Source organism: Ammospiza nelsoni, chromosome 6, assembly GCF_027579445.1.
Source record: "Ammospiza nelsoni isolate bAmmNel1 chromosome 6, bAmmNel1.pri, whole genome shotgun sequence".
Lineage (NCBI taxonomy): Eukaryota > Metazoa > Chordata > Aves > Passeriformes > Passerellidae > Ammospiza > Ammospiza nelsoni.
In genome coordinates, this window is record NC_080638.1 from 30524073 (window position 1) to 30536253 (window position 12181).

Genomic DNA, 12181 nt, shown 5'->3' on the forward strand with positions numbered 1-12181 from the left:
ATTCTAGGCAGTGTTCCCAGTTTCCTTTTTTCCCCCAGATTCCCTAGGAAACCTCTCTCCTAGCTGACATTTGCTGGCTGTATTTGGGGAAATGGCCTTCCTGAGCTCAAGGAAGAGGAGAATGAATCTGTTTGGAAGGTCAGTATTTCCTTCAGATTTTCCTCCCATAAAACGTGGCTTCAGAGCCATTCTTCCCTGGCCTATTTACAAGCCAACCCAAGAAGGTAAAAAACAAATGGTGAACCCAAAGCATGTCAACCTGTTCCTTTCACTTCCCTTTTTGGAGGTGGAGGGGGAAACTTGGGGCCACATCTGGAAAGCACAAATGACCCTTCCAATGCATGGGCCACCACAATGCCTTCCGCTGTGTGCACTACTTCAGTGGAATGAAAAATGGGCAGAGCTGGCTCACTGGCCTCTCCAAGCTGGCTCCACAAGAACCTGGTCCTTGGATGTATTTATGCTAATTCTGACAGCTGATGAGAAAGCACAGAATGAGGAAAGGACAAGTACACTAACTCTTCCACTCAATTACCTCAGTAGGAATTCTAGTCAGAAGGTGTAGGAAAGAATGAAAGGGGAAATCCAGGTCCCCTCCCTCCCTTGCAACTTCTCTTGGCTACACAAAGGAGGATGAAAAAGGAACAGGCAGTCTGTTGAGAGGGAGTTGCCATTTTAGAAATAGATTCTCAACAGCTACTACAAAGTCAGGACTTCCATCCCAGACCCAGAGGGAACTACAAGCCTTTAAGATGTTGGTTGTTTCCTTTTTTTGGTGACAAATGCATGCTAAATCCAACCAGCTATTTCTTTAGCTCAGGTATACAGGAGTGTGTCCTTTCAGGGCTGAAGGTCTCAGCTATGATGTACATCATGTCTGCACAGACAACATTTAATGATTTGTTATATGTGCATGCCCTTAGTGAAGCAGGAGGCTCTGGAGAGATCTATTGGATGGAAATGTAACTCACAGGATGGCCTCACTCCATTGCCTCTCGAAGTGATGCGTGTTTAGGCAACAAAACCTTTACAACATGTATCTCATTTTCATCCTCTGTACAAACTGCTGCAAGATGTCTACTGAACTAAAGTCATGTTCCTTGTTAACCTTGGCTACCCACAGCCAATGCTGCATTGTGAGCAATTCTGCAGCTCCTGGTAACCAGTCCAATACCAATCTTGATTCGTATGGCTTGTCCAGGGATGTTTAGTAGTATTTCCATCATGATCTCTGTGCCACTGCCCAGAAACCGTATTGCACAATGTACTGTTTCACTCTGTATTCCCCTGCAGTCGTGGTCATTGCAGCCTAAACCATTGCAGCATTGCAAGCTTCATTTGTCTGAAGTTCCCAGGGATTCTGCCAACAGCCAGCAGCACGTTATGTGCAATGAATTTTAAAGGTCCTTCTCAGGGGGAAAGTGAGAAGAGGCTTTCCCAGACTATTTGTCTAGGCCAGGGCAACTGCAGTCAGAAACACCTCGTTCCCTTTGCTGTGAAAAAAGCCATCCAGTTATCACACCTGTGTTTCTGCTCTGCACCTTCAGATGAAGCATCATGTATACATCTAGGAGATGGGCTCCAGAGGCATATTTCACACAGAAAGCCCTCTCACAGTACTTCACAAAGTAAAAAATGATTAAGTAGATGAAAACCTGGACAAGAAAACCACATTTAGCCTACTTGAGAACATAAATATGTGCTTGAAATATTGGGAACAACATTTGGGGCAAGCTGTGAATGTCATAAAAACCCCAAATGTTTGTTTACCCACTTTTATGTTTGTCTATCTGTTTATGACAGTATGGGTCACATCAAGGAGGCATCAAACCTCTGCTGTAAATCAAACCCAGAATATATTCCAGTCTTCAAAACTGTTTCTCCTTACCCCTTTTTGTTCAAGGTGACTGATCAACCAACAATGAAAAGAACAAAGTGACACTGTGGAAATAAATTGTATATTGATGATGGCTTTACCTCTGTAATTTAGCAGCATTTTAGATTATGAAACATTAAGACATTTTAAAATCCTAATTTACTGTTCATCTCTGGCACAGAATGTTTGTCTTAGGCATTTTTATTATCCTTCCAATTATTACAAAATTGTTGTTATTACATAATTATATCATATTTGTATTTAGTTACACATTTACTTTCTCTTGCTGCTTTCTCTGCATAACACCATGTGGAAAATTTTAAATACCAACAGCAGTTATCAATGAAAACAGAAGAACAATGTATGAATCTTAACAAGAGCACCCCGTAGCAGTGGAACAAACTCTTAACCCTTCTTCTTACAGCCAGGACTTTTGTGTCCTTTTAAAAGCTGGGATGAGATGGCACCAATCCTGCACATGGGCATCAGCAGCTGTGGGCTGTGTCTCCAGCAGTGACCTAATAGTATTCAGGTGGGACACTAAGACTGGAGGTGAGGTTAGCCTAACACTGGAATATTAAAGGTACAAAACAAACTGTTGCTAGGGAAGGCATAAAAGGAGGCAAGCAAGTAATAATCTATTTTCTCAGCATATCTTTATCTATAGTAGCAATTTCTTTAATTTCATGTCATTATTCTTTCTGATTTCTTTCCAGTCAGTTGCCTTCCTCTTCATAAGTCTGTGATTTGAGGCTTATTTTTCTCAAACCCTTTCGAAGGGACACTTGTCCTTTCAGAGGCCCTGGGTGTGCTGGTTTTCCAGCACTGAGCCTGTGCTCTGTGATGAGCTCATCCCAGGCTCAGCACAGCATGGGGATGGACACTGACAGACCTGTTCTCTTGCTCTCACTGCTCCCAGCTGAGAGTTTGCATCTCTCATCTTGAATTCAGACCCGTGTTGCCTTTGTGTTACTGAGGTACTCAGGATATAGTAATTTCCTGCTATGTTGTTTTTTATTCTTCAGTTCTGTTTCTTTTTCTGTAGGTTGGTAGGGCTCTCAGAACAAGTTAGTGGATATTGGACTGCAATAATATTAGCTTATCTTACTATATGTGTTTGATTTTATTCTTATTTTAGTTTGTATATATGCGCTATCTAATTAACATGGTCAGAAAACTTTATTAAGTACCTCCACCACTTCCTTGATTAATGGAGAAAACCAAAGGAAGGGATCATCAATGTTCCATCTTCAAGTGTTTTTAAATTACTCTCTGAGTTGAGGCAGCAGGTGCCTTGTTCCACTTTGTCCCTGCCCTGCATCCCATCAGCAATGACTTGGAATGTCATTGCTGCGTATGAAAAGGCTGTGTGGTGATTCAGAAGTATGTAAAGGAGGACCTGACAGTCTCCTGTCTCCAGGAGATTGCCACACGCTACCAGAACAGAGCAGAACCTCTAGCTACAATAACATGTAAAAACATTGCAGCCTATGCCTGGGGAATGGGTGCTCTTGTCTGTACCAGGTCAGTGCTCCAGCACCGTGCGTGCGGCTGTAGCTGACACCTGCTGGGGTGGATGGCACAGCACATTTAATTCCTAGCACGTATCAAGGATATTGGCTCTAAATATCAGAGTAAGGCTGTTCACTAGCACCGTTGTAAACACGTCTGTTTTTAAAAGGTTTTTTTTGGTTCATTTTGGTTGGGACATGGGATAACAATGCAGAAAAACAGATGATTATGGTCGTCAATCTTCTTCGCTTAAGAAAGCAGGCTACAGAATGAAAAGATGCAGCTAGTGACTAGGCCTGCTCAACTGTGTTCATCAACGAGCTGTGAAGGAAGGCGTGAGGCGGTGCGTGGGGATATGAGGCCGGGGCGATGTGTGGAGGGAAGGGGGCTGGCCTGAGCCGTGGCCGATGCGCAGCGATGCCGCGGGCGCTGCCGCGCCGGGCCCGGGCCGCAGCGGAACCGGCGCGCCGGGCGCGGGGCTGCTGTGGCGGAAGGGCCGCTCTGGCGGCGGAGCCGCGTCCCGCCGGAAGCGCCGGGGCCGGGCCGGAGGCGGGAGGGCGGCGCCGGGCCCGTGGGGCGGGAGCAGGGCATGGAGAAGCTGCGGCGGCTGTGGAGGGGCCGCACGATGACCTTCGGGGTGCCCCTGCTGGTGAGCGGCGCGGCGGGGGCGGCACAGCGCGGGCAGGCCGCTGGCGGGGCCGGGCGCAGCGGGCGGAGCTCCGGACGCAGCTGAGCGCGGCGGGGCCGCGGGTGGCGCTCTGCCGTCCCCTCGTCGGCAGCGGCTGTGCGGGGCGGAGAGGGGCGGCGGGAGCTCAGGGACACGGTTATAAAACATACTCCTGAAGATATTCCTGACCCGGAGCTAAGGAAAATGCATTTTGCAGGTGGTTTGTTTTGGGTTTTTTTTTTTTTTTTTTTTTTTTTTTTTTTCCTGTGAAATACCACTTGTGTTTCTTGTCTTACTTTCTTTAGCTTTTTATTGGATTTTAAACTGCAGTGGTGCTGTTGGTGTGATAATTTGTATATCTAAATAAGTGGAAAGATTTTGAGTGAAGTGAGTTGAGGTTATAGGTAGCAGCTGTGCTCAAACTGGTGAGTGAGACATAACTTTTTATAGTTGAGCTTAGGAGAGATCAGTAATGTCAGGGATTAAAACAAAATTATAAGACTGTCTTGCACACACTACCTCTGTAGATAGTGCACATTAGGTTGCACTTCTCTGTCCTAAGTACGTGTGTTCATAAGGGGGAAGATGAAAAAACGCAGAGGCATTTTTGGATAAAAACTCAGGAAGGAACACAAAAGCAGCACCAAGGCCAGTGTGGTTTCTGTTTGTGCAATTCAGATCTCCTTATCCATCTATACAGTTGGTTTGCAAAAAGTAAACAAATTTCAAGGTGGATAAAGAATAAGGCAAAGGATGATTCCAACACTTTTATAAAGCTACGAGAGAAATCAGTGCCATCTTCCTCAAATATTCAACAGCATGCCTTGAAAAAAATGGAGTGGACCAACGAAGGACATGGACACTTAACAGTGTTAAAAGTTTAAGGCCATTTTTTTAAAGGGATATTACTGATGTTCTATAGTAAGGACATTCATTAAAGTTAATAATGAAGTATCTTTTCTCAAAGTATTGATGAAGGCATTTGTAAGAAATGGAAACAGTTAAACCAAACGGACCAACAAAACAGTGTGATAATACCATAACTACATGAAATCATTTGCATCAGCAGCTCCACTCCCTGCTGTTGCACACAAACTCTGCCTACAGCACCTTTCTTGAAGTGATCATGCATAGAGTTACAGCTCGTCAGGTATCCTGCTTGCATGCAGGTGTACCTGAGAGGCTGTCCAGAGCTGTGCTGCTTTCATACTTAGACCAAATTTATTTTGGTTTTGGATTTTTCATGTATGAGTGCTCTGACAATATTCTTCAGTTTAATAACACCTTGCTTGGATGTTAAAGGTTGGATTAGTTTTAGCTCACGCTGCTTTTGTTTGTGTAATTATTTGAAGCTTGCTGCTTTTCTTCCAGAATCAGGGAAGATCAGGCAGTTTAGTATTCTCCCACACAATTTTAACTCTGTGGAAGGCCTGGGGAAAATAGTATGTGATTAAATAATAGATACTTAGAGGTGGTGACCTAGTGGAGAAAAAAAAAAATCACCCCTGCTTTTTAATAACAAATATATCAGATTAACTGGTGTGGTAGGTGAGGAGATTCAACTGATATACAAGATTCTGATTTTGATAAAACTTTCTACATTATTTTCCCTGTGAGGATTGCATTTCAAAGAAGTAGGGCAAAGATATGTTTCTTTTCTTTTTAGTTCTCAAAAGGATTAAAAGATAACTATAAAATGTAGTTATCACATACTTGCCAAAGTAAGAGATCATCTTTGGAAGTAGGGTAGGTCCTGTAGAAATAATGTGGGCTGTATTATTGTGAAAAAACAGAAATGTCATTACAAGATGGAGGAACTTGTCAAAAGTAGAGTAAAACATGAAACAGGATTCTTCCTGTGTACTCAGTCCTCAGCTGGAGTAACTTCTTAGCTCTGTGGTGCCATTCTGCCACGGTGCCATGTGGAGGTGATGAAGATTAAATGTAAAGTCTAGAGGAAAGCAACAGAAAAGGTAAAGCTGACATTCCACCTTTCAGGAATGCTTGAAGGAATTTGACGGAGTTTATTTTAGAAGAGTGCTAAGTTCTGTACATTGAGAGTGGTGACTGTGTTTCATCACTTGGGAAAGTACCCCCAAAACAGATGATCCTGTGTTAGGAAAATGCTGCTGGTTTTTAGCAAAGAGCACTCTGATACATAATGAGGGTTTTTTAACTGAGCTTGAACATCCAACTGGCAGCAATGGCATAGTTTGTCTCAGTTCTGCTTCAGGGCTGGAGCCAGGACTTCAGCACCCCAGGCCAGGTCTGTTGTACTTTTAGCCATCCCCAGTGTTTTTGCAAGATTTTCCATAGGTTGTAGCAGGAATTTTTAAGACTGTTTTCTTTGACTTTGTACTGCCTCATTTCATTCTGTTCCTGTTGCGACAGAGCTCTTTCCTCCAGACACAATATTATATAGAGAAATATTCTATTCTGTTTCTTTCTAGGGTTTCATGTCTCCCTGCCTTAAAATTATTCTCCCTTGTGGATACTTCAGAATGTTTCTGATTTGCTGCCCAAAGGCTTCCCATGGAGTAAGAAAAAGGAAAATTCATGCAATTGTCAGTTCCCCAGCTGTCTATGGAGCTCTGAAGGCACCTCTGAAGCGGAACAGAATTGTGCTAAAAGATCAATTACAGCAAAAATGACAGTGAATCTAGGCAAAGAATCAGAAGGAGCATGCCTTTGCAATCCTTTTGGTTCTGCTGAATTTGTTAATAATACTGAAACCAAAGGTTTCTGTTAGATTATTACATTCTGTACATAATTTTCTTCTCTCTAGACTGATGCAGGACTGTTCTTCAGTACTGCTGAACTTTTAATCAGTACCATGTTTGCTTTTTTGGCAGGAAAAAAATCAAATGGCTTTCATATCTTCCCTTTTTATACTGCATATTTGAATGAAAAATCCCTGTGCAAAAATTGCTAAGGCTCCAAGGTCAAAGAATGAAACATCCTAATTCAAAGAAAATGGGTGTCTCATTACACCCCCCACTCCCCAAAATATATCTGTGAAATGTTTCTTACTTTTTAGTGTAAATTATTCTGATAGTTTTTTATTTGTTCATTTGGTCTTGGGGCTGCTAGAATATTTCAGTGGAGAAGGAATTTTTGTGGTTGATCTTTAAACCTCATACTGGCAACAGCTTTCAGAGTAAGATGTGTTAAAGCACAGTTTTTAGTTGTACTTTCTCAGCAGCTGAAAAAAAGTGTTTCTTTGTGAGCAGCAACGAAGCTGTAGGGGCTAGGACTTAAACTTGCGGGAGACCTTGATTTGTGAATTTTTCTATAAGTTTGTAAAGTTTGCAGATACAGTATCTCTGTGTGGCACAAACAGTAAGCATGCAGGAGATCGTGATGTACCCTGGTGTGGAATATCTCATTCATCTCAATGGCTTGACTGCAATCAAGGGAGTAGTCCCAAAGCATTTCTGACAATGGTAACATCTGTGTAGATGTTGGGATGAACTCCAGCAGCCTTACAGGTGTATCTGAAATTTGCTGTTGCAGTAGAGGGCAGTGCCACCTCTGTAGTAACTTAAACATCTTTGTCACCTATATTGACATCTCTGTTTGCTGTTTTGATTCGGGAACTCTTTCCTAATCACATAAAGCCTAATTTACAAGTCTTCAGCATTTGTGACTCTGTTATAAGAGGAGCTTCAGTTTCTGCTGCTTTATATTCCACAACCTACTCTACCTGAGCAAAAGGGATGTGTCTGTCAATGTCATATTGCTGCAGTGATGCTTCTTAAGATCCTGAGAGAGCAGGGCTCCTTGGCTTGCTGCTGGTGCACCTAGCACCAGACCTTCCTTATGGGACACCAAAAATGTTAGGTCACCTCTCTGATACACTTGGAATATTTGAAGTCTGCTGGAAGTTATTTTTTTTTTCCAACAGGTTTAAATGAGGACTCTGTATCATTAAGGAAACAAGTTTGGATTTCAAAATTGCTAAGTAGTAACAAATGTAAAACACATGGTAAAAACCCCCACATTGTTTCATGTGCTCACAGCACTTCCCATGACTTGCCTTTTTGGTTGTATGTCCACCTGATTCTAGGCAAGAATTTTTCAAACTCTCCAAGCTGCAAAATGAACGTATAGATGCAGTTCCAGTTCTGTCAGTATGTTACAAGGAAAAAATTATGTTTTGAATATCTGAAGTGACATTCTAGCAGAAAGAAAATATGGTCTGAGGTTCATTTGATGATTTTTATTGCACACCTAAAATAAGTATATCACACTGTGTGTATTGCAATGAGGGTTTTCAGATTTGCACTATGTTACAACATTCTCCATACCTACAGCTGTAGATTTTGACTTCCTTTCATTTTCCTGGGGTTTTGTAGGGTTTTTCCCCTCATCCTGTAATGACTGCTCTTACAAGTACTTTGCTTCTCCTTCTGGATCTTTGGTGTTTTCATGTAGTGCCTAGTATTGCCAAAGGAGAAGGTACAGGTAGCTTGGAGCAGTGAAAGATTTAATATGAATAAATATGATTCTAAAATCTATTCCCACGAGTGATTATTAGCACAGACTGTACTACAATGCCATCTACTCTGCTGCCTTGGACAGTGCAAGTTTACTTTGATAAACACTTTTTTAGGGGATGCCAAGAATGCATGTCATGTACAGGACTAGGAAAAAAGGTCAGGTTAGAACAAGTCCCTAACAATGCTGCAGCAATGTGGTCAGTGCTTCTAGGCACCATTAGAGAAGGTCAGTGGAATCTCAGAATCTCATTAATGAGCCAGTTGTTTTGACAAACAAAAGCAAAACAATTTTCAAGACATCAGGACATGAAATTACATGTCCATGGATTAGTTTCACTAATTAGTTTCACTGCTGTGAAGTCAGGGTCATCTGGGAGCAAGGACTGATGCCCAGAAATGTTTTGCAGATATATGAAATGATATTTTGTTCTCCTGTGAATTACTTAAAGTGAAAATTTGCAGGGTTAATGGGTTAAATTTTCATAGATTTCTTTAACTTCAACATTTCGAGTTAATTTCAAAAAAACTTGTTCAATTTGGGGTCCTGGAGTATGCTAAATACAAGGCACACTTTCCCCCACAGATTCTGGAGGATCTGCCTGTAAAAAGATGGTAGGAACACTGGAAATACAGACAGTTTTTCTTGGGAGTAATCACAATTCTGAGATTTTTCTGTTGCTTATCAGTGTCTATGAGTAGAAAATGTTATTACATTATCTTCTGATATTGTTTGAAGGAGGATTACTGCAATCAGTATTTTTCACTTTTAGATATGTCAGTGTTATTGCTAACCTCTTTCACATTATTGCCTTGAACAATTCATAGTGCTGAATTGCAGGACTTTTATTAATATCTATTACTTCATGTGACTTCATAATAATTTTTGACATATGCAGAACAGTTGATTTAAATGTTAATACATTTTTGAGAGATGAATAGAAATGAACACTCATCCATGAGAAGATAATTCTGACTTCTAGTATTTGTCGATAAATTGTGACTGCCTGTAAAAGTATTACATTTGCAGCCTAGAGGAGCAATAAATACAAAACTGTTTTTAGAATTGAAAAGTTGTTGCTCTCAATCAGTGACTAACAAAAGGTTGCTTTTATGCTTCAGTAACTGGTATTATACATGTAGGGTCTCTAGGCCTATGATGAGAGGCTTTGCTAGGCTGTGCTTCTGCTTTGCATCTCCTGTTCATCTGTGTGTGTTTGAATCCACAGTGTGGAGCTGTTCCAGACAAAACCAGCCCTGGAACTGTTAGTGCTTGTGTGGAAGCCAGAGTGTTCACGCTGAATGGGCTTTTGTGGAGTCCAGTTTGTGCAGTCTCAATTAGCTGACTTCCATCTTTCAGTTGACTGTTAGGTCTTAAAACTTCTGAGTTCTTTTGAATCAAGGCCTTAAAGTTTTCCAGATATATGTGACAAACAAATAGGCACTCTTTAGTACTTCAGAGTTTCCCTCTGTTTAATTTCAAAACATAAAGAGTGCATTTGCATCATTTAATGCTGTTAGAGCGGACTCATCTGGCACTTGGGGGGATCCGAGGTTTTCTGTTGAGCCTCAGAACAGAAGAAGTCCAGACTTGCCTGTTTTCACAGGCACGTGTGTGCTTAGCCCTGCCCTAGGTCTCCCACTTCTTCAAGGGGTTGTGATGGTAAAAGTGAAGATTCATGTTTATTCTACAGAATGTTTAATCTTCATTCCTTGTCCAGGATTAGCAATAGGGAAATAAAACTTATTCTGGTTTCTTTTTATGTTCTTTCATGCAGGTTTCGGTTTACTGCAGTTTTGATCAGGGCCTAACACTTCACAAGAATACCAGCTTGGCTCAAGATGTAAAGACTTTCTTGTTGTAGTTACCTTGGCTAGATTTGAACCTGTGAGTTGTGGAAATGATCATTTTAATAGGGAAATTAAATTTTGTTTTTTAGAAGCTTATCGAGAAAATGAAGGTGGTGTTCAGAAACTGCAGCTCAACCACCAGGGCAGACTTAGATTTCAAACAGCTGCAGCTGCAGAGGAAAATTCCTTTGCTGTCTGACCAGCCCAAGCAATGTGTGTAATGCAAAATGACAGTGCTGTGGCTGAAATGCCCTTTTTTGCTCATGTTCACATTGAGGAACATATGGGTTTCTATGTCTTCTGCATTATTCTTAGATTGGTTTCTATTACATGAATTTTCTTTGGTTTAAAACCTATTATGAATTGGACATTTCACACAAAATTGTGAATAATAAAATAAGAATAACAGAATAACAAACGTTTTATTTTCTCTTAAGACATTGAATAGTAAGATCGAAAGGTTATGGACAGGTTTTTTTTTTTGTTCTCTGGCCTGTAGCAATTCATATTTGCAGTCTTTAAAATCGTGGCTTTGAACATTCTCTTACTGAGCCAATTAACCTGATACCTTGGGCCAAATTTAATATTCTGCGCATGTTCCACATGCTGTGCAAACTACACTCTGCTTTATCAGTCAGTAACAATTGGCTCCAGTTTATACCAGCTGAAGGCCAGCATGGTATCCATGTGGTCATCTACTGCTGGATTTCATCCCTTTTTGGATGCAGTTCAGCCCTTCTACAGTGTGTGATTCTAGCATCTGCATTAAGTCAGAGCATTTGCTTACTTGGTGTACCTTTGAATGAAATAACTCCTGCTGGATGCATGGGTTTGGTTTCTGTTTTCCCCCAAAGGAGACCTCTGGCATAAAGCTAAAGTTGCTTTCATTTTTTGTAGACCAGAGGTAAAGGTAGACCCTCTTTTTCTACCATTGAGGGTGAGGAGAGGATTTAGTAAGTTTCTGAGAAGATGTTGCACTGTTTTTCTCTCTTCTGTGCAGTTTCAGCGTTAGAGCAAAGTGCAGGAATGGCTGTGGGAAATAAACTTTTGAGAGTTAGAGCTGGCAGAGGGGGGCGCTTCAGGCTAAGATGACTTGTCTGGTCTTTTCTGGGACTGGCAACTTGCCCTGCTAATTTATTTAGGGAAAAGAAAAGAAACTTCAGTCTTCTGGACTGCCAAATTGCCATCTTTCACGGGTCTTGCACTGCACATCTCAAAGTTCTTTAAAAAGGAACCCCCAAAACTCTCTTTGGTGTGATCACTGCAAACTAAAATAATTCACTACTGCTCTAGTTTTGAGGCTTTTAATGAATAGCTGGAGAGTTCTGTAGCAGTAGTCTTGAAGAAGAGGTTAGAAAATTACCATGTTCCTTCTGTGTATACATATCATAACATCTTCTAGCACAGCATGATTGGTGTTGGCAGCACTAAACATTGTGATTTGGTTAATTTAGGGATTTATGACTCTGTAATTGTCTTTCACGACTGGTACTGTAGTAGGAATGGCTTTCTCTAACAACAGGGATGCCTGTAACATGGCATTTTGCTGGTACTGCCAGAGAAGCAGTTTCTTATTATTTTGTTTAACCCAATGAAGTGAAGCTGATTGCTTTAGAATATGCAAGAAACTAAAAAAGGGATCTGTTGTAAGTCTTAACATTCTGCTGGTATGAGCCCTCAATGACCACCCACTGTAGCTGGTGACAAATACAAGTATTTCCCATCCTAAGATGTGGTTCAGGGGATCAGTCTGATGCCATCTATAACTGATTGCATAAC

The 12181-nt window shown here is 41.3% G+C and overlaps 1 protein-coding gene across 3 annotated transcripts in view; it reads left to right on the plus strand.

The window, feature by feature from the left end:
- Positions 1 to 3613: 3613 nt before the first annotated feature.
- Positions 3614 to 12181, plus strand: part of LOC132074597 (cytochrome c oxidase assembly protein COX16 homolog, mitochondrial) — a 44028-nt gene continuing 35460 nt past the window's right edge. The window contains exon 1 of one of the 3 annotated variants that reach the window (XM_059474497.1): positions 3614 to 3731. In XM_059474497.1, the coding sequence (XP_059330480.1) occupies positions 3666 to 3731 (66 nt within the window). In that variant the 5' untranslated portion in view covers positions 3614 to 3665. Of the gene's footprint in view, positions 3732 to 3935; positions 4038 to 6517; positions 6593 to 12181 lie in introns of those variants that run through there. The other 2 variants (XM_059474498.1, XM_059474496.1) reach the window with 2 other exon arrangements.